Source organism: Plectropomus leopardus, chromosome 21 (genome assembly GCF_026936395.1).
Source record: "Plectropomus leopardus strain MGB_pleo_1.0 chromosome 21, ASM2693639v1, whole genome shotgun sequence".
NCBI lineage: Eukaryota > Metazoa > Chordata > Actinopteri > Perciformes > Serranidae > Plectropomus > Plectropomus leopardus.
The window spans coordinates 18,361,829-18,384,661 of record NC_142196.1 but is presented as its reverse complement, the minus strand read 5'-3'; the positions used below and the strand labels follow the sequence as shown (position 1 = coordinate 18,384,661).

The 22,833-nt window shown below is 40.1% G+C and overlaps 1 protein-coding gene across 1 annotated transcript; it reads right to left on the bottom strand.

Moving 5' to 3' along the window:
- Positions 1-511: 511 nt before the first annotated feature.
- Positions 512-15,589, bottom strand: htr5ab (5-hydroxytryptamine (serotonin) receptor 5A, genome duplicate b). The gene is made up of 3 exons (XM_042510027.2): positions 15,280-15,589; positions 11,117-11,897; positions 512-4,855 (listed from the first exon to the last, which is right to left on the bottom strand). Exons 2-3 carry the CDS (start codon positions 11,822-11,824, stop codon positions 4,523-4,525), a joined length of 1,041 nt encoding a protein of 346 aa, XP_042365961.1. The 5' UTR covers positions 11,825-11,897; positions 15,280-15,589; the 3' UTR covers positions 512-4,522.
- Positions 15,590-22,833: the final 7,244 nt, after the last annotated feature.

Here is a 22,833-nt window from a genome sequence, read left to right as displayed (position 1 = left end):
CCACAGTCCTGCTGTGCAGTTTCTATTTGGATAATACTGAGCTGTCGCAGAATAACAAGTGGAACAACAACAGAGTCACACAGTCGCCGACGCCTCAGACAGCATGAGACTGAGCCCACTTTGTTCTGGAGATAAGAGAGACAAGGCAGTGCGGGACATCTGGTCCTGTCTGGTCATTCTGCACTACATGCCTCCACCACATGCACCTCGCCATTATGTAAAGCCTGTTTTATTGTTACCAGAGGCTAGTGTTGGCACACTGGGGATATCTTTGTTTACATACAAACTGACTGGGATTTCAAAGAAATACTGGTATGTGGTATATAGAAAAACACATGCAGAAATATTTTAATATATAATAGGTGCTGTCTCACAAGTGCCTGTATTAGGCCACATATTCCATTTATCATGTTTTTGCTTAGAGTATGGTGACAGAGTGTATTCCATCCCTGTACATGTGTCATCATGAGGCTGCTTGTGCATCTATTTCTGTAAAACTCAGTGGCTAAAGCAAAGGTTTGCCTTGCCAGAGGCATCTGGTTCTAATCCTAAGTCAGTTTAGCCAAGGCGCATTTTCATGCATGCTGTCTTCCCTGAAAACACGGATGGATGTGCTCCTTTGAACAGGAGCAGGCTCACTCCTGGCTCTGAAATGTGTGTGCTGGCAGTGGTACCTTAGAGAGATAGGATACGCCAATGCCTATAAAATGACCCACAGTAGTTGGGCTATGATCATCCTAAAAATGAATTAGTATTTAAACTAAACACTGAATTTTTCTCATTTTCAGTCATTTTTTCCTTTCTCTTTTTGTGCTAGTCTACACAGGCATGTGTGTGTTCGTTTGTGAACGAGTGTGTAGCCAACTGTTAGCAAATATCTAGCGGTATGCCTCGTGGCTCAACCTGAAAAGCTGTTTCTTTCATAAGCTTTCTTGTCAAGGTGCCAAGCTTGACGCTGTGTATCACAAATCCATGTCTCGTTTATTGTCAATTTTATAATCCAAGACTTCTGTGGAAGAAAACATGCACACATTGAAAAAACACTGACACAATTACAAATGATGTATCATTCAAAATTCCACTACGCTTATGTCCATTTTTTTTTAGGTATGAATACAAGTATGGATTTCCCAAATAGTTTTTTTTCCGCACTAATTTTGAACATAAAAAATGGAAACAGAGATGGATGGTAAATAACACATTTCTGCAACACTTTGCATTTCCTGAGCTGGGTTACCACACAGAACAAGAGCTAAGAGGGGCAACGGGTGAATAATCAGCCGTCCTCGGGCAATCTGGAGAGCCGTGAGAAAACATTTCAATAAGTGAATCCTGCAGAATACCGTTGGCTCAAGTCATGCGATTTATACATGAAAAAAGTGCTCAGAGTTAACACCATTACTGTCACTTTTTTTGACCATATCTAATAATGATTTCTGTTTCTTTCTATATTCCATGCATTTCATTATTTACCACAGAGAACTGTTTTTTTTGTTTGTTTTTGTTTTTTACTAGAACCACCATTACTATTAGTGGGATCATTTTTTTCATGTTCTTCATTATGACATATTTTCTGTTTAACTTGATGATGTAGTCTGAATTATTTATATTTTTTTTAAGTATATAGGCTTTTTCTTAGAAATATAGCACATATGAAAGTACAAAGCACTCTTACTCGTGTCCTTTGAGGTCTGACTTTTTAACATACAGTTGAGTATAACGTGAAAGTACAAATTAAGGTAAAAGGCTGAGGTCAGGTAGAAATGAGGTACAGTCTTACAGTCCTGTTGTAAAGATTGTAGTCTTAACTTAGTGTATAAAAACTGTGTTCATTTTTTATAGTATTCCATTAATTTCTTTTCTAATATTAAAGTCATGAACACTATGTATCTCTAAATTGTAATTTATTTTTTAGCTAAAAATGTCAGAGTTTTAACATCTTGTTTTTCATGTAATACAATTGTTTGTTTTGACGTGTTAGTGGCATGTCTCTGGGGATGGCGATGTCAATTGATCAGGCTGCCACTTTAATTCAATCTTAAATATCTCAAAAACTATTGGTTGATATGAAACTTGCTATGATACTCATGAAGTACCCAGTACCCAGTAGATGAATCCTAATGACTTTGGTGATCCCCTGACTAGCACCATTTATGTTTCTCAGTGAGATGTCTTGAGAGAAATTGCCATGAAATTAGCTCATACGTCCATGTCCCCCTCCGGATGATGAGTAATAACTGTGGTGATCTCCGAACTTTCTTTCTAGTGCCATAATAACGTTTTAATTTGTTATTTATGTTCAAATACCTGCACCAGCTGATATCTGTGTTCAGTGCTTATTAGTAGCAAAGAGATAGCTGTGGCAAAGAGGCATTATGTTTTTGGGTAGTCCGTCTGTCCATCTGTCCGTCCGTCCGTCCGTCCCAAGTTTGGCACAAATGTCCACTTGGACCCACTTTGAACTGATTGGATTTTGGTGGTCATAGGTCAAAGCTTAAGGTCACTGATCTTGTTGGTCTCATTCTTGTGACCGTGACATCTCAAGAACACGTTGAGTGTTTTTTTTTTTTAATTTGGCGTCCACTTGCACTCAATGATGAACTTAGATTTTGGTTGTCAAAGGTCAAGGTCAAAATGACCTTGAATCAGTGTCATTCGTATGAATATGACATATCAAGAACACCTTGAGGGAATCTTTTAAAATTTGGCACAAATGTCCACCTGGACTTAAGAATGAACTGACGAGTGGTCAAAAATTAAGGCTACTGTTTTTTTGGCTTTCACTCTAGAATTGAGACACTATTCATGACAAAATTTCACACACGTCTAACAGGGTATAATGAAAAAGTGATGACTTTTTATATTCAAAAGGTCAAAGGTCAACTTCACTGTGACATCATAATGTACTGCAAAAAAGTTTTTCTGGTCAATATTCAGTACCATATCTCAATATCTCAGGCAGAGAATGGAGACATTAGGGTCAGATACTACACTGGTGACACTAATCTTAAACCTGTGCAGACTGTATAGATCTTTTGTGCTACTACTTAACACTTAATTCTACAGTTCATCTAAAGAATTCAAAATCACCGAATTTGGAGATACATGGTTTTCACTGCACAGCAATGTTAGATGCAATTGTTAAAAAAAATGATCATCTTTATTCAATTTGTGAGACTTTGTTGCTCTCCAACAGGAGCTCACGTACATGTAGCACAACTACTTGCTGAGGATCAATTTATCATGCTTGATTCCTCACATTACAGTACATTACACAACATAATAAAGACTCACTTTCTCATTCTATAGTGTTGAACACTTTCAGTAGAAAGTGGCAATTTGTGCAGAAGACGGGGGAGTCACATAAAAACTTCATTATATCAACTGAAGCTTTGTGTTCTGAGTCCATTAGGGATATTTGTATTGGTTAACATTCACCTCTCTGACTCCCATAACCTGCGTAATATAATATAACACCACGAGTCGTACTTTAAAACATGCATCTTCTCAGTGCTTTAGCTTCTTCGTACAATAAAGCAATACTGTTTTTTATTTTCCAATTTAACTCCTATTGAACTATCATGAATCTATTGTTGCCATAATGCTTTGAATAGCTTTACACTGGCTCACACATCTTCTGTAGATGGTGGTTACTTTATTTATCTGGAGTGAGATGTGATAATTCGTGGCTGCAGTTTCTCCACAGTGCATCTATTCAGAGATAGTGGAAATAATAACTTTTTCTGCTGTTTTCCTGTTTTATAAAAGGCATGGGAGTGTGTAGGTGTATGTGCAAAGAGAATTGGTGTATAGATAGTCAGCTTGAGAGGATACACTGCACATTTATCGAGAAGTGTGTATGAATAAATTGCATGTGGAGCCAGGGAGTTCACGTTTACCTAGCTGTAAGGTGGAGGTCTTTTTTATTGGAGGGCTTTCAGGTCAGATAATCCGGCTTTTCTATAATGAAATTATTATTTTTTTAGTTGAAATGTCACCAAAGAATGAGCATTTTGTTGTCTAGTTTAGAAAATAATCCACAGTTTGTTCTTTATTATTATTTATGAGGTTCTTTGTGCATTTCCAAAAGATTTTTTGTGCATTTCTTATTTGAAATTATTCCCAGCGGCTTTGCAATATTATGATGGAACTGTTTATGAGGGAGTTAATGTGGTTTCCTCCCAAATAAGCCTGAAATGGCAGAAGGAAACCAACATGTAGACAGCATTGTATCCACTTCCACTGCAAAACAACCAATTTATGCCTCTCTTTGTAGATACAGTAGCTCTGAAACCCTCCTCAGTCCGGCTGTGAGGTTACCTCAAGATGGTAAAATACAAAACTAAACATAAATAAAAACAACACATTTCTAAAGACAGTTTTTCAGACATTGTCTTGGGTTATCATCCATCTGAAGGATGATTGAGTGATGGATACAGACAGGTCAGTCCTTCTCTGTCTGGAGGAGTATCACTGTGGAGTGCATGCTGGTGTAGTGTGTCTGACGAGCGTGCTGAGTGGCTCAGCGCTGCCGGGAGAAGAGGTTCCTCAGGGCATTGTTGTAGTTCTTATTAAAGGCGGTGTATATGAGTGGATTAAAGAAGGAGTTGGAGTAACCCAGCCACAGAAAGATGCTCTTCCAGATGGGCGGGATGTCACAGGAGCACAGCGGGACGATGAGCTCGGTGATGAAGAAGGGGATCCAGCAAAGTACAAACACGCCGATCAAAATGCCTACCATAAGCGCCGCCTTTTTCTCCTTCTGCTCGCGCCATGTGTCGCCGTCTGTCTGGAAGGTCACGGTGGCGTGGCGCACGGTAAACACCATCTGTGGCTGATGTGTTTCGTCCTTTACCTGGGAGGGAGAGAAAAAATCAGTTACTCCATTGATTGATTAATCAATCAACAAACCTGGTTAGTATTTGAATTAGAAAAGTCTTAAACAATACAGGCCATTTTAGCTGCTCACAAAAGATGGATTATAGGCTGAAAAGAAGTGTGAATCAACAGGTGGATCAACAAACCAAAGCTCATTTTTGCATTTCACACACACACGACACAGAGCATAAATCCAGAGCAGTGTCTTAATCTGCATTTTCCAGCAGCCCATTTTGTGCCGTTTCACAAACAAACTGCGCAGCTGGGAAAAGGAGAAAAGAAAATGCCAACATTAATCTGCTGACTTTTTCCTCTCTTATTTGTTGCCTAGCGCAGCTCAGGGCTGACTTTATTTTTTGTTTATCAGGTGAAGTTGCCCGGGTCGTTCAGCAGCCTAACAGCTTTTATAAAGACGAACCGTCTCTCTAAATGTGTCGGAAGTAAAACACACAGACTAAACTGTTCTGTTTACATTTAAACAAGAACCTGCACCCGGGTGGAGAAAGTTGTTCACTCTGGAGCAAATGTAGTTGAATCAATATGGGTCAGCAGGGCTTATTCCTGATAAGATGGATGAAGCAAGTCCATTTACAGCAGAGGCCAGAGGTTAAAAGCATAGTGCTGTTGGGATGGAGGTTTCAAATTCAGTGGATGGTTTAAGACACCTCAACATTAGATGGTGCAGCAGCTCAAATGGGCACTTAACTGAGGATCCGACTTTAAATATTGGATCACTGATGAAGTTATGCTTTACCTTCGAACTAAGGAGGCGAGACTCACCTTAAATGACTCACTTAATCTTGTTTCCTGTCATTAAATATATGGAAAATGTATCCTTCTCAGCAACCTGAGAGCTAAGTTTTTATGAAGCAGTTATCCTACTCTTCTCCTGCGTTAAAAACTCAGACCTAAAATTAAACATGTAGCTCAAAAGAGTAGATGGTTAGCTTATTCTAGCATAAAACTACCTTTGCTCTTTCCAAAGCCTCTTAAGTTTATTAATAAACATGTTAAATTAGATTGCAGATATAAAAGTGAAAAGTTGTGGTTTTTCGGGAAATACTGTTTCTTGACCAACAAAAGCCGGTAACAGTGACTTCTCGATGTTACACAGCCATAGCATTGCTTGAGATGCACTGTCACGTAGCTAAGTGCAAGTTAACAATAATATAATGTTAAACCTTATGTATGCTCACATATAAGCACAAAACAAGGATCCGGACAATGAAGATGGTAAAGCAGACAGTTGACTGTAACTGCCTCAAAATAATACTTATGTTTACATGTAACAACATAAAAGAGGTTGGCCTCAAACCCGTCTAGTACAAAACTCAATTGCCTCAAAATTATACATCTATAGGCCAAATAAAATATTATGAGAGACTGGTTTTCCTAACACCATTCACCATTAGATGACAGACTTAGAAGGAAAATAATACATGTTTAAATGGCATATGAACTGCATTTAACAGGCCAAACACACTCAAGTCAAGTTTCTAGCTCACCAAACCATGGATTATTTATAGATTACTGCAAGTTATTTGACATGTTTATCACCAGTGCTTGTACCTCATGAACAGGAGTCTCCAAAATCATTTGTCAGACAACCTGTTCCTTTATTCAGTCAGCACTGCCGAGGCTGAAGAACCTACAGACGCACTAGATAACGTTGCTGTTGTTGGAATATTTGATGCTTTAGTTTGCGTTATGCAAACAGCTGAAGAATTTATGTGACACAAGTAATGATGTAATTGTTTGATTTTGCACATTAAGATCATTACTGAATTTATAACAAATGTAATGTGATTACAGTAACCCAAAGATTGCTTACAACGTGGTCATCTCAAGTTTGCAGGGTCCTAAGTCTCTAGATATACACTAACGTTGAGAGACGGGTAATATTGGTACCTTTTGCAGTTCAGTTTACAAAGGAACAGAGGGATATAGATGTTTCCAATGCAGTTTGAATTGTAGAAATCCATTTAGCCACTGTAGAGTTATCCATGTCTTAAGTCAAGAAAACTGACCTGCCCACAAATTTGAAGGCGGAAGTTTAAAGGGGTATAACATCAGTATGCTTTAATGATTTCAACATACTGAAAAACCCTTTGAATTTTTCATATAGTTTTATAATATGTTAAAAGGGTATATGGGTTCAACAAATAAACACAAGTTGAGCTGTTGAAGGTCAGGAAACTCCGTTCATCAGTGTTTAATCAGTCAGTTTTCATATTTGCAGTGACAGTAACCATTTTCTGAGGGATACATTTTATGGCTTTTAGTGCTGTAGTGTAGAGTATTTGTGCATCTAGGCCAAGTATCTGTGCACCTCACCTATCAAGAGTCTCTATTTCTGGTGGCATGTGTATGTGTCTTAATGTCTTTGAGTGGGTGTTGTTGATGGATGAGTGCAGGAGGTTTATTATCTTAGATGTGAATGCCGTAGCTCACATCACAACTCCACGCAGGCACTTTGCAGGGCTCGGTGCCTCAACTCTTGGATGTACGCTGGGAAATGATGAGAATAAACTTTAGCTGGATAATGAGACATGTATAATACAACCATAAGCTGCGAGTATCTCTGCAGAAAGCAAAATGACTAATAAAACATATTCGATTTAATTGCTAAAGCAGCAAGAGTGATTGCCTGTGTAATGAAACTTGACATAAAGTTGTTCTACCTAAGCAATAAAAGACACGGCAAATTCATTCGACGATTGGTCCTTCTTGACCATAAGCTCCCTATTTCAGGCCAACTGATGTCACACTTGCATAACCAAGGGGTATCTTGAGGATTTGGGGGATTTTTAAAGTAAACGCATCACATAAATGAAAAGAAAAAGAGCTTCACTGTGTATTTCCTGAGAATCCGTCTGTGGATATTTGCCAAGTTCTCAATGTTCAGGTGCCGAGTAATTATCATAAGAATCCTTTCATAGGTAAAAGAAAAAGCTCTCTGCTCTAAGATCTCTAAAAGTGCCGTAATCTCTATCTCTGAAGTGTTTTGGGGGCTTTTCAAATGCGTTTTCTACCATAAGGGTAGGTGAAAAGTGAATGCAGACTCAGTTTTCACAGGGAAAATTTGACTGTTTAAATGTTTGCTCATGCCCGTGGAATAGATCTAGACCTTTTTGTCTGTTGATTAGTGAAACGCCAAAGCCAAGAAGGTGCAGTGGCCCATTAAAGATGCTAGAGGTGGTATTTATAGCCTTCTACCTTCTGCCTACGCACATTAACAAGCTGGTGGTGATGAGCAGGATTGCTGCAATTATTTGTCCGTATGCTCATACATCGGATACTTATGTTTCCCTGATTACTGTTGAATAGCTCATCAGCCACAATGATAAATAATTGCTCAGCAACTCATATTTGTGGGTCAGGGGCATCAGTCGGATGACAAGGAGAGGAAGGAGAAAAATTCATCATTAGATATAAGACGGGTGTCAAATAAACTGCTGGCGGACACAGGTTTTTTTGTACTCAGAACATGTGATTTATTAAAATGCAAAACATTTCAACATGAGCGGTACATTAAGTCCTGTCAACCAACTTTGCTTACTCATGTACAGCTCATCACAGTGGACCTGCTTATTCGAGCTTGGTTTCAAGGACAGTCCATCTACATGTACCGAAGACCAAGACCAATTTGCATGTGCGAATTATACCAGAACCTTTTCTTTTAATTTCCAAGGGTTGTTATCAACAATGGTAGTAGATCAAAATGCACCTGGACTCAATTGGATAGACCTACAACCAATGGGAACGTAGCACTGAGCAACGGACAAATGTAAACAGCACGCAGAGATGAGCTGTGATGGTGTAGCATGGATATGTCTGTGAACGAGAGTTGCCGTTTTAGTACTTAAACAGAGAGTTCCACATCAGCTGCAGCCGTCTTGGCTGCTTTTTAGATTCCAAAATAGCGCTTCTCTTTTTTTATGCTAGGTTTATGCTTGCTGTCATCACATATATCACATAAAGCATCACATCAAACATGCCCCGCATCAGATAAACTGTTGTGATTGGCCCAACCTGGTCCAGTCTAGCTACAGGTCTGCAAAATCTTTTGTTACTGTCAGTCCTTGTAGTGTATTTCTATTAGATGCATGACTTTCACTTCATGCACAACCAAAGCCCTGACATGCGTTTTCTATTGCCCAATCCCTCCCCTCTTAGTTAGCATTGCAAAGTCAACAAGCTTGACAAAAGGAAACATGGCAATGCCGGTTCCACTTAACCAATGGATGTATAAAGAGAGCAGGACACAGGATCAACGCTCGACTTTGAAGTATATAGACATTGTAGTCAAATAATTACAATCTCCAGGTCCAAGACTTTTTTTCCTTAGACTTAGATTGTGATAGGGACATCTGTAAATCAGCAAATCATTTGTTTGAGGTACATTAACCTCCCAGTAAAAAACATTTATTAGCCCTTATTTAAATCATTATGTCCTAAAGGTTGTAAAATTCACTTATAGCCAAGTTTTTATGGAGTTTCAGCTCTCACGGAGGATGGATTCTGGTCCTCTCCATGTCTTTGCATCTCTGCGTCTAATAAGGGCTTTATTGTGCCACTTAGGGACCAGATTATTTTTCGACTGGTTGTGATCTTTTGTCCCATGATCAGCTCTGCCGGGCTTACACCAGTAGAAGTAGTCAGTGTTGCTCTGTATCATATTAATGCTAATGGAGGGTTAGTGAGTTTGCAGCACAGTCTGGTGGGCTGTAAGGACTGGACGTGGCATGTACAGTGTTACACTGTCTGCAAAAGTCTTTCCAGGACTCTTGTATTTTGTGGCCAAGCCTTAAAATGTGGATTTTGTGACTTAACAACCGGGTTTGTTGTGGTGACAGCAGGTGTCAGACTTTCAGCTAACATGAGTGATAGTTTACTGTCACAGAGTAGTGTTTGCCTCTGTGCTCTCATATGTGGTATCAGTCATTTTACTTAAGCCTGCTGGGCTAATACGTGTGATGGGGAACTGAACTGAAAACATATATTTTTCATTGTACATATTTTCATTTATGTGTTGAGCATTGAGCTGTATATGCTTGTTTTTTGGCAGGTTCTCACCATGGGTTCAATATCAACAGATATTTTAGGCCCCAAAACAGCCCACTGACAGGCCGCGGTGTCTGTCATGTAGGCGCTCTGTATTTTTTGTCTCGTTGACTGTGGAATTACAATGCAACAGCCTTTTGTGATGAGATTTCTGAACCTAACTGGAGTGTGTCTTGTATTTATTTATTCTGTCCAATGTTCTGCACAGCCCTGGTTTCCCTTACTTACTGCTCCTCAGTAAAAGTTTTCCTCAGTCTCTGTACTAGTGTTGACTTGGTTTACTAACTTGGAGAAAAATTTCTCTACCAATGGCCCCTTTTTCCACATTTTCTACACTCAGATTCCAATGCTGGGCATTTGCCCGGGGACATGATGCTTTTCCTTCTTGCATCAGAGCACTTAGTCCTCCGCGTGGGCTTGCTCTCCTCCATGACTTATCTCCTTGCTTACTTCCACCTCTCTTCGATGGTTGCCGGGATGTCACCCTGCACACTAAATGCTCCCTGTTGGTCTTGCTTGTTTATCTACTGTGCTACGTCCTGTGCTTGTCATACCGTTGTGTGGCAGTTTCCAATTTCAGGTCAGACACAAGCTGTAGTCTCCGAAGTCAGGACTTGAAAATAAGTTCAGCATCGTAGCCCATAACTAAGTAACTAAGTGTGCTAACCAGGAAACTGCTGGCCTACACTGTTTATGTGTACTCCGAACATGTGGTTTATTACATCCATTTAATGAAGTTATTAATGTTGATGCAAAGATTTTCTTTTTTATTGTAAATGCATATCGGTTTCAAATATCATTAGCTACTAACAATCGGTATCAGCCCCGAAAAACCAATATCGGCTGAACCCTAGTCTGTTTTATTAGTAATTTGAATCATTAGTTTTTGAATCACACATTCATCACGTCGCTTCATCCTGGGATTAGCACCACCCAAGATGACTGTGATTGGTTTAAAGAAATACAAACAACCCAGAGCGGTTTTTCCCCTTTAGCAGAACCACAATATGTACTTCGAGACCTTTCTCTACAGCGCAGACACAGTGCTGTGGAGATAGGTCTGTGTACACAAGACTACCCAATATTAAGAACAAGGATAGTTATATCATGACTCATAAGGACTGAGAGGTTATTTTACGAACATTTATTTTAAAAAAGAAAAATTAGTAATCACCTCAGCCATGGGTGTTATTGTGTTGGTCTTGCGGGAGCCAATCCGAAACTTGGCAGCCTTGTAGATCTTCCAGTAAACAAACAGCACCACACAAAGTGGCAGGTAAAATGCTCCGAAGGTGGAGAAGATCGTGTAGGACGGCTCCTGGCTAACCTGGCACTTCATCCCCTCTGTGTAAGTCTCCCCCCAGCCGAAAAGAGGCGACAGGGAAATAATGGAGGACAGCAGCCACGTGAGTGCGATCATCACATTGGAGATCTTCTTGCGCGTCTTGAGCGTGTACTCCAGGTGCCTGGTGATGGACCAGTAGCGGTCCAGAGCGATGGCCGTCACGTTCCAGATGCTGGCCGTGCAGCAGAGCACGTCGAAGGAGATCCACACCTGGCACAGCACGCGGCCCAGTTTCCACAGCCTGCCGTTCAGCTCGTGGACGAGGCTGAGCGGCATCACCAGGGCGGCCACCATCACGTCGGAGATGGCCATGGAAGCCACAAGGTTGTGGGGCACCCGGTGGAATGTCCTCACCCTCAGGATGGTCACCAGCACCAGCAAGTTCCACACAAAGGTAGCCACCACCAGCATTGCCAGTAATGTAAGAGTGAGCACGCTGAAAACGGAAAAAGGCCGGTAGATGTTTCCCCCGGAGTCATGGCCATCCAGAGCTCCACTGAAATTGGCTGTCAGTGTGCTGGTGTTGGGATACGTCATGGTAACTGCTCACGGCCCTGCAGCCAAGGGCCAAGACAATTCAGAGACAGTTTCTGCAGAAAGTTGATGCATTCTGCAGTGGGGAGAGAAAGGAGAAGGAACAGCTTCAATGTGACTGTTATAGGTAAAACTCACATCTCTTTGTATCAATGAAAATTCAACAACATATGCAAATGGTTGAAGATGCTATACTCACAAAAATAGTAGCATTTGCCACTGGTTTTGCATCATTGCATAAATGCAGTAATATACATCTCTGTGTCATTCACAGGAGAGGTACTTTAGTGATTTGCTCACAATAGTAAAAAGCACTTGAGTTTCTAACAGCTGTCAAGCAACCTGCCTACAACCTTCAAGTGCAATTTCAGCTGCTGTTAAAAAGGCTCCAAAGTACTCTGGGACATCTCGGGGTCTGCAAAAGACCATAAATATTCAGTTTCATCATCCCACTGCTGTCCTTTGATTTGCATCAAAGTCAGACCTCTATTGCAAAATGAACAGTTTTAAGTGGAGTCTTTGTTGTAACTCATTTGGGAATATCTCACTTTCTCATCCAATAGAGAGAGATTCCTCTGTTCAACATTGTGGAGTTGTATGTTTTAAGTGGTTGCAGAGAGCGGCATCTATTTTCACTTTAAATAAGAGTCTGTTGGAGAGACACTCCGCATTAACATGGGATTGTCTCTGTTTCAGATTCACAAAAGAAAAGATTTGACATGCCAGCTCTATCAATACAGTCACAGGAGAGGCTCGGCAAGTTGCAAAGTCTACGCTACACAATGTTCAGCAGTGCAGAAACAATGAATCTTAAATCAGCAACCAAGAATAATGTCTGTCAGCGGGATGTTGGAAAGTTTGGTATTGATCTTTACAACTTAAAACTGCTATATACAGTATGAATGAATAGATCAACTTATTCACAACTAGCATATTAACAGAAATATTGTATGATTTTTAGTGACTATTTTAACTAGGGACTTTATATGAAAAATATCAAGAAGGATTTGGCATTAACATTAGAAATCCATCATTTTTATCCAGAATTCATTTTTGTGATAACTAAAATTAATCTGACTCACAGAAGCAATATTTTCAGCATAACTGGAGGCAATAACGATTTCATGCACCACGTTTTGGAAAACATATTCAGTTGTGCCTGATTTAACAACCTCATAAGATGTTAATTTTTAGTCATTAATTCTAATTTCTTATTTATAAATCATTTTAAACTCCTGCTTTAACCTAGTCCTACGAGCTGCTCTTGCTTCTAACAATCCTCTCAGGCTTTTTAAAAAAATTCTCACCATGACCCTGTGTATTACTTTAGTCTTTAAAGCAGAGTTTCACTTCTTGGATCTTGAATATTGAATATAATCACTCATTTTGCATGTGACATTGTAGCTGAACGAGGAGATCTGTATGACTTGCTCAGGTTTTTTGCCGGCCTCTGGGCGCAGTATAAGCGTCCATAATAAGTGTCGCTTATGCTTATGATTCAGTTGAAATAATTGCTACTAATTGAGTTGGATATAAATTGCAGGATTTAATCAACAGGATCATATTCTTGTGGCTGTTTAGCCTCTAATAACATTACTTTTGGCTGTATTATCCGTGCATTAATCTGACGAATAAATCAATCAACTTCCAAGGACTTGTTAATTTTTATGCAAGAAAATCAACAGGAGAAAAATTAAAATGCAACAGAACTCCTCATTTAACGCTTTATTCATATATGTTTTTACACCCAGTGAGTTGTGTCAGTGTGTTTGTATCAATCACTGAGCCTCATCAATAAGGCCCGATGGGTAATAACAATATGAGCCATGTCCCTGTCAGCCCATGTATTTATGTGACATGTGACACTGTCTCTTAGCATCACAAGCCATGCCCTCTAATCAAAGGGTCCAACCCAGCCCACCGATAGGCCCTCCGCTCTCTCTCTTCTCCCTGCGCCTATTAACAAGCCTAATAGCCATGAAATTGGACAACCGTTATGAAGGGAACAGGCAATCAAACATGCCTGTTCCCTCCTTCAAACAGCAGTTGTCACTCACTCGCTGAAAGGCAGACACACAAGGCAGAAAGATGCATGCAAATGTATATGTGTGAGAGGAGTGAGGGTGGAGACGCTGACAGACAGGGAGACAGGAATCGCGTTCACTGACGTCAAAGGATAACACTTGAATACATTTAAGTCTACACTTTAGAGCGTTTTTAGACAGCTGCGTGGGTAAAGTGTCAATTCAGGTCAGTTGCCGTCTTGAGACTTGCAAGTGCCAGCTGGTTCACTGGGCATATTTGCTCGAGAGCCTTGTGGGGATTTTAGTTAACTGTGAGAAATTGAACAAGGACAAGGGGTGGTTAACATCTCATTACCTATTTTGAGATCCTATGTGTGTACGTTTAAATGCAAGGAGGATAAAAAGGGTGACAGTGATGGTTATAACAGAGATGAGTTTTCTTTGTGCTTACAGAGCTGCAGCAGGGAGATATTTACACATATCGATTTCATTATAATTTAAAAATGAGCAAATGAATCAGTGACTAAAATCCTCTCAGAGCTTCAAGTGGCTTTGCAAGAACTACACCCGATGCTGCGAAAGGCAAGACAAACTTAGCATGCTTTTTAAATGAAGTTTGCTTTGCTGCCATTGTTTCCGGCCACCATAAATAACATGAGCCTAACTGTCTCAGCACAGGAATAGTAATTAGCAAGTCCTACACATATTTCTGTTTTCTTGCCCCCTCTATCAGCCTGCTGATGAAAACAATTTCCAACAAAGCACTGAAGGCTGCTGGCTGTAGTTTCAGGTACTTTGACATCTCAATTCCATTTCATCTTTGTATCCAAACACATTGTCACAACTTTGTGATTAAAACAGCAAGTGTGAATGTCATTCCCTTTGTGTGGAGCTCTTCACTTGGAGATGGTTGTACGCTCATTTGTTACACAATTTTCATCAAAGAGAGTTTGTGTGAGGCTTCAGAGGGCTGACATTTGCAGCTTAAAGGAAGGGAATGTATAGATGTGTCCTCTGGCTTGGTTCATATAAAAATCATAAGGCATGCATGAGGTAAATCTTAAACTTGAGTGGCAATCCTCAGCTTTCGCACTTTATTTTAGTTTTTTGTGTTTGCTTCCAAAGCAAAAATGTTGAATATTTAAAGCATGCTCCTCTAACTCATTGAAAAAAAATCACATTATTTATTTAAATGCACAGTTTCTAAGAGACTTAAATAGTAATAACATTACCATATAGATATTAAGGATTCTCTGTAGAGCTCACATGTCCCATGAGGTTTCCTGTCAGCACTTGACTTTGGTTATAAATGATTATCAACCAAGACACTTGTTACACAACATCACTTTTTAATCCTATTCTAGCGAAAAAAGAAGCTATTCCTTGTTGGAAAATAAAACTCGCAGCAGCGATTCATATCCAGAAATAACTCACCCCATTAACAGTTCGGCATAAAGCAGTCCCGCACGACAAGATCTCCTCTCGGTCTTAACCTCTCCATCGAAATTCACTTTGCTGGCGCGTCAGCGCAGTGATTGAACCGCCTGGCTCAGTGTTGATGACAGCAGAAACACACCTCGCACTGAGGATACAGAGCCGCTGGAATGAACCACACAGTGGTCGGAAGGGGGAACTGAGTCCAATTCAAATGATAAACACTGCGTTTTCTCGGCATGTGGGAGACTGGTGCGTGTTTTTGGCGTGCACTCGGCGCGAGCAACAGCTGTCTTTTCAGAGGCATGCGGTGTGGAGGAAGACGATGCCTCTGTATTGTCACACTGTTTGTGCTGCTTATAAACAGTCCCTCTTTCTAATTAGCCTTATTCTGCAGTGATCAGAGGTTGCTTGAGGAGACACGGACCCTGCTGCTTTATGATGGATGATACTTCCACGCGGCCATCCTTGTAAACTCCCATGGCATTTCCCCCGCGTCCTGCAGATTAATGCATATTTCGCGCAAAGTAATGCAAATCTCGTGTGTTGGCAAGAGCGCTGCTCCGAACAACTTGTAATCAAGTTTCCTGCCGATGGGGCTTTATTCTTAATTTCCACTGGGCAGTTCCTTTTTTTCTGACCTGAGAAAGTCTCTTAGGATGATTAATCTAATTAAATCATTATAGTCTGCACCGGATGCTTCAATAACACTTTGCACACAGGACCAGAACACTCTGTGACCGTTTAGCAAACCATGTTTTCATTTTGAAAACAAACCTATTTTGCTTATTAATGTTAATTACCTTCACTGGCAACAGACCTGGAGCTATATTAAGACCAGGGATGGATACAAGAGGACTGATACAAAAGAACATCTATGATTGTTATCAGATTTTATAATGTCAGGCTGGCAGTGGTGGACTCAGGCTGTCTGAGGGGCAGGGGTGAAAAACATAAAAAGGCACCAGCATGCAGAAAGTTGTGATGCAGTCATGATAAAATGGTTCAAAACAATAGTTAAGATTAAGATAGTTTAATTTTGTGTATATTTTAATTTAAAAATATAACAAACTGCATCACATTTTCTCCACTAGAAGGGCACGCTAGAGGGGACTGCAACCAAGGTAGCTCAGAAGCTAGTTTTCATTGGTTGTTCCTTGCCTGATGTTGAAAGGCATCCTAAAATAATAGTAATAATAAAAAAACACAATATGAAGCTACAGTACGTGCAACAGTTGAGACAAGCGACATTAACATGAAAAAAGCACACAACGTAGTCAAACATGTAGAAGTTGAGAATATACAAAACAATTGCTAGTTTTCAATAAAGTTACACTTAAATGACATAACATTTGTCCATTGTAAGGGCACCTAAATTTTGAACTGCATCACATTTTCTCCAGCGGAAGGGCAGTTTGTATTTCACTGCATTGAGTTTTCTTCATTTTCTCCACTTGAAGGTACACTACAGGGCAATGCATTACATTTTCATCATTGTAAGGGCAACTGATACTGAACTACATCACGATTTTTCTCCTGGAAGGGCGCCCGAGAGTGCAGTGCCTTAGTTTTCTCCACTTTAAGGACACCTTAAATTAGTGCACTGCATCACATTTTCACCACTGGAAAAGGCACCCTGGAAGGCACTTTATCTTATTTTCTCCAGTTTTAAGGGCACTCTTGAGAGCACTGCATTGTGTTTTTTCCATATTAAGAATACTCCTCAGTGCACTGCACTGTATGTGCTCATCCAGAAGGGCACACTGGAGGACACATTTTCAAGCACATTAGGCCGCTGTTGGGGGGCACTTTTTTTTTTTTTGACTCTACCACAGGGGCATCCAAGATGACACTTTTGCAGAGTTTTTTTCTCCAGTCCACCAGTGACTGTGAAGGTGACTGTCATCCAACTGTCCCTTACAACAACAGCACAGAGCAATGCTCTGGCTAGAAACTGACTGTTTAGCATCACAGGCACACCATGAATCTCTATAGTAACTGATGATAAATGAGAACCCATACACATTTTGTGGCTTCGGACCAAAGCCAGTGCCATGAGGCTTGTTCATTACCATCATAAAAAAAAAAAAGCCTGTTTGTGGCTGCACAACCTGCATTAAGTCCCTTGCTGAAACACTGCATTTACTCGGCTTCAAAGCTGCTACTATAGTTTAAATGTCACAACACACACCTTTCACTTACTTTACTCTGGCAACCTTGGAGAGTTCGAGGAGTGTTTATCTAATTGTCCCTTGTACTAACGCTCACTTCCTCCAAATCCATGGGATTTGTTTGAAACATCTGCTGAAGGAGGATGAGTGTGCTTCGGTAACTAACCATGAAATATGCTGCTGCACACATGTATAGGCACACTTGGCGTTTATCACATCATCCCCTGCTCAAGGGGAACATTTGAGTAGCTGTAGGGCCCTTTTGCTGCACCCACACCCCCTCCCCCCACTACTATTCCTCCTTCTCCCCCCTTTACGCCTGCATACAGGTGATGCTGACGCACAAAATCAAATCAGCTTAGCAGTTGCTTGTGCAGTCACTGCTGAATAACCTGCTTTGTGAAATTGTGTCTTGCTAATTATAGGGCTATGAAGGCATTAATGCAACCCACTTAAAGTGTCAGTGCAAAGTGCTCCTTATTAAAACAGATGACATACTTTTGCTTCCAGCTGTTTAGCGTTTTAGTTTGCAGACTAGATGAAAATACTCTGCAGAAGGCTTTGATGAAAACACTGGAAGAGCTCATGCAGTGTAGTCTTGTTTTGGGGTGAAAAAACAAGAAAAAAAATCAGAGGACTAATCAAGCTTAACATTTAACTCTGTGCCACCGGAAAAATCACACTGTGTCCTCCTTTTTGGAGCAACATTGACAAATCATTCTAAATGCAAACATCACACTTTCCCTGCTTTGTCCTCTGAAGCCAAATGTTCTTTTTTCTTGTTTTCTCACTGGGCACATTGCTGTAAATCACATCTCTGACCTTGTACGGCCAGGCTGGTCTCGTCCCCATAAATAGCCAGTCATCAATTATTCCTGTTACGACCAGAATTTAGCACTGTCAGCAACTACAACTTCACATCCTAGGTCCTGGAAATGACCAGAGAGAAAAATGTGGTGTGGACTTGAATCAGGGACTTGGCTGTGGCTGGTAAACCTGCCACATAAATTCAGTGGTGTGTTTGGCCTGCAGTAATTGTGCAATGAGTGATTGAATGTTAAGTACAGAGGAACATGGGAATTCATATAAGGGCACAGTCTGTTTGCTCTGTGATCCCACAAGGTCACATGTGAGTATGTGGGAACGTGTTGTACATGCTAAAACCTAAACTGCCCTGTTGAAGCAGCGTCATGATTTATTGGGTCTTTTGGAAAGTTCATTACTCACGTTCACATCCATTCATTTTCCATGTCATTTTTAAAATATTTTCTGCAGAAGGAAGCCGACGTGTAAGGTGTATTTAAAATTTTGACTTTTTCATTCCAAACAACAAAATTCTTAAGGTGACATCAAATAATGTGACAGGCTAAATGTGCTGTAGAAGATAAAGTGTTTAACCTATTGAACCTGACTCACAAAGTCTTCGTCTGTTCTTCTGACAATGCTGATACTGTCAAGCTCGACTGTCATGCGTTCCTGACAGTTAATGATATCTGTCTGCACTGCACCACCCACACCTAATTAGAACATCAGTGTGTGTCAGTAGCTGTCGAGGCAGGAGTAGGTTCAGACAGGCAAGGTGTTCGACTGTGATGTGCTGAGGCAAGCAGCACTGGCCCAGCACATGAAGGAAAAGAGGGAGAGATTCGATAAATTGTGGCGACGGAGCAGAGGAGGTCCGCTTTGATGGCCTGTTGGCAGAGTACACGGGGAGCAGAATTTCCTGCACATGAGCGGTTCTTACAACCTGTGCTGTATGCTCAGAAAATAGTCGCCAAGGTTGACTCAATGTGACAATGACCTCAAGTACAGTGTGCGTGCCAAAGACTGCAGCAAATCTGCAGCGTCATAATTACTGAGGCTGCAGTGTAATGGTGTCGTTCTATTGGATTACAAGGTGTTTATTTATAAAGGAGAAACTTCAATTGTTTAATGAAGCATTTTCTCTAAATTAGCATACATGCTGAATCTGTTAAATGCAAAAAAACCCCAAAACTTTGTGTCTTGCTGCTTTATGTTTGCACAGTTTTACCCAGTAACATGAAGAGTAGTCTTGCTGTAATCAAAATATTATAAGTGAAATGTATTGACAATTATTGGATGGATTTCGATAACCTTTGGTACATACATTCATTATCCCCTCAGGATGAATTGTGATCACTTTGGTGATGTATTAATTTAATGCGTCATCATCACGTTAAGATTTCAATTCACCAATACCTAATCAGCCTAGGTTAGCATGCTAACATGCTAAACTAAGGCCCTGTTTATACCTAGTATTAACATTCATTTTGGGCGACTGGATTACAAGTTGAGAGCTGTAAGTACAAATGTGAAAACAACCAATGTGTCCTCAATGCATCTTGAGATCCAGTCACTCCGACCACCCGCACTGAGGTGGTTTGGGCCGCACACGGCCACATTCTTTGAGCAGTGTGTACGCTAGTGTGTCCTGGGCCACATCTTCAGCACAGATTACAGTGTGTACTAATTAGCACGCCAAGAGCATTGTTTTTAAGTGTGAAATTACAAGAGGAAGCAACAACAATAAAATAGCAGTACATGGTGAGATTACACTGCATGTGGTTATGTTTAGGCAACAAAAGTGCATGGCAACCAACGCTGCAACGTCAACAAAAGCATATACAGGCATGGATGCTTAGGTTTAGGCAAAAGAGGCACATGGTAAGGTGTAGGTAAAAAACATAACATTTAGACGGGAAGAGAACACGTCACGCAAAAAAGTCCGGTATTTGTTGGCCCCTCAAAGATCTTTGTGCAGGTGTAAACAGGGCCTAAGATGATAACCATGGTAAGCATTATGCCTGCTAAACATCTGCATGGTTAGCACCACTGTGCTTTATTACAGAGTCACAAGGCATGGCTGTCTTGCGGTTAGATATATCTTACCTCAATGTGAAAAAAATTCTCTTTATTTCCTCTCTTAAGTTGTTATTGACATACATAGTCTTTCATCATCTTCCCTGAGACGTTTGGCTGGTTTTTAGGCGTCGCACATAATATGAGGGACAGAGGTGTCCTTATTGTACAGCAATCATCTTGATAAATTGCTGTGACCCTGTCTGGCGCTGTGAACTTGCCAAGACTGGAAATACTTTAGCAGCCTGCTGTGTTACAAGAATTTCAAGCTGCTTTAAATGACAGAACGAGGCTCTGATTTTCTTTCCTTCAGAGTAAATAAGAAGAGTGGTCATATTGTTAGTGCATAGCTATCTGATGTATGACTGACAGTGATGTTGACCGTAACACAAGCACTTACTTTTCTATGACGTCTCACACAAGCAAACTGACCCTGAGATGCTTGCAGTAGTAAAATAATTAAAGTCTTTTAATTACTATTTTCCTTCTGGTTGCTACAGATATCAGTTTAGATTTTTAAATATAAGATTGAGTAAATACATGCGCACTGTATATCAGTCAGAGAAAGATTTTCTGGCCTTTTTCTCCTCTCATTTTGGGTGACCACAAATACAGATGATCTATTCATTCTTATTCACACCTTTCCAGAGATGACACATTGAGTGCAATGCATTTCAAAACACAATGAGTCAGTTCATGAATTGTGAATCTTTGGTCACTTAGCTCCCTGAGTGAAAGGCATTATAGATGTCTGTCAAAACATGAATCCACCTGTGTGTCATCCTTAAATGAATCCCCTTTCTAATTAACACTCTCTGGGGAGATTCTGATTATTCCAGGTGAGTTTTTCATCTTCGTGAATAATGCTGTTAACTCAAGTTGATAAATGCCATTTAGTGTAAAGCACTTTTCATAGCATCTGGACTTCACAATAAGATTATTCTGTATGATAATCTCTGCATTTACCTTTTTAAAGGTCCAGTGTGCAGGATTTTGGGACATCTATTGGCAGAAATTTTATGTAATATTCATAACTACATTTTCCTTAGTTTATCACCTTGAAAACAAGAAGAGTTGTGTTTTCGTTACCTAAGAATGACCCGTTTGTATATACATAACCAGCAGATCCTCTTCCATGGAATCTGCCATGTTGCCTGACTGCAGCCCAAATTGGACAAACCAAATACTGGCTCCAAATCAGGATTTATAATTCTGCGTTGCATTGATTCTATTCTTTTGTAAGCTGAAAACCATTTACCATTTTTACTTTCTTTTGTTAATTTCACAGATAAAAAACAATAACTTGTGTTGACAATAAAGCCCCAACAAAACAGCATTTTGAATCCTGTGTGTGGTTTATTTGGCATCATTTGAGTAGAAGCTAATTTTTGCGATGTGAAATGTCATAGGCTTATGCTAATAATGTGAGCATAGCATTGTATGTGTGGGGAAATCATATCTAGTATCAGACAATCGGCAGTGAACTTTGTGAGTTATAATGGAGCTGCATTTTGTAACGTTACCTTTGTTAAATGTTGCTATTGTTCCTGGCATCGTATGAGTAAAGGAAAACTCTGCCAGCCGCTATGCTAATCTATACAATGTAAAATATCAGAGGCTTATGCTAATAATGTTAGCATGTTGTATATGAGGGGAGTAACATGTCCATCTGTATGCCTGTATGTAGGCCTATAAGACAATTGTTTTGTTGGTGAACCTAATGAGTTATAATGGAGACAAATTTTATACTTGTGTTTATTTTGTCGCTGTTAAGCCATGTTTTTGGCTATGTGTGTTTTATGTGTTTTGAATCGATCAAACACTGTAGCACTTAAAGGAAATCCCACCGACAACTTGTATTTTTGAGGTGAAACTGCAACACAGGCACACTGCCGCACAAGCAGAAATGCTCACAGCGGCGACGGTCACTTGCAAAAGCTATGTCACAGGCCTACACTTAACTATAAATCAGTCTTAAATAGGGCCACTTGCATTTTCATGTTGGCCATCAATGCTCTTCTGCAGCCTCACTGCTAGATACCACTAAATCCATCACACTGGACCTTTAAAGAGCTGACTTTGTTACTTGACTTTGAATTCACACATAAATCCAGCAGAGTGGAATAGATGCCTTTTTAATGTTGAAAAAAAAATCCTGATATAATTGGATGTTAACCAGACTCCTGTCACTAAATACCTTAAATAACTACTATCCTTTGAATAATTGAAAAGACTAGCTTACACATGAAACAAAAGCTAATTTGATCATTTTAATTTAATTATTCTTCAACGAGAATTTTTAATTGAAACAGTTAATGAACTGTTGAAGTCTTTTTAACTGGAAATTGTCTAATTTCAGATCTATTGCCTCAAGTGATCCCCTGACTCATCTTTTAGGTGCATAGCCTGAGGTATTGCCCTAAAAAAAATAAGGAAATTAATAAAGCACTCAAGGTCATGTGCCAGGGAAACTTTGAGAGGAGCCATCCATCTACTGCTCCTA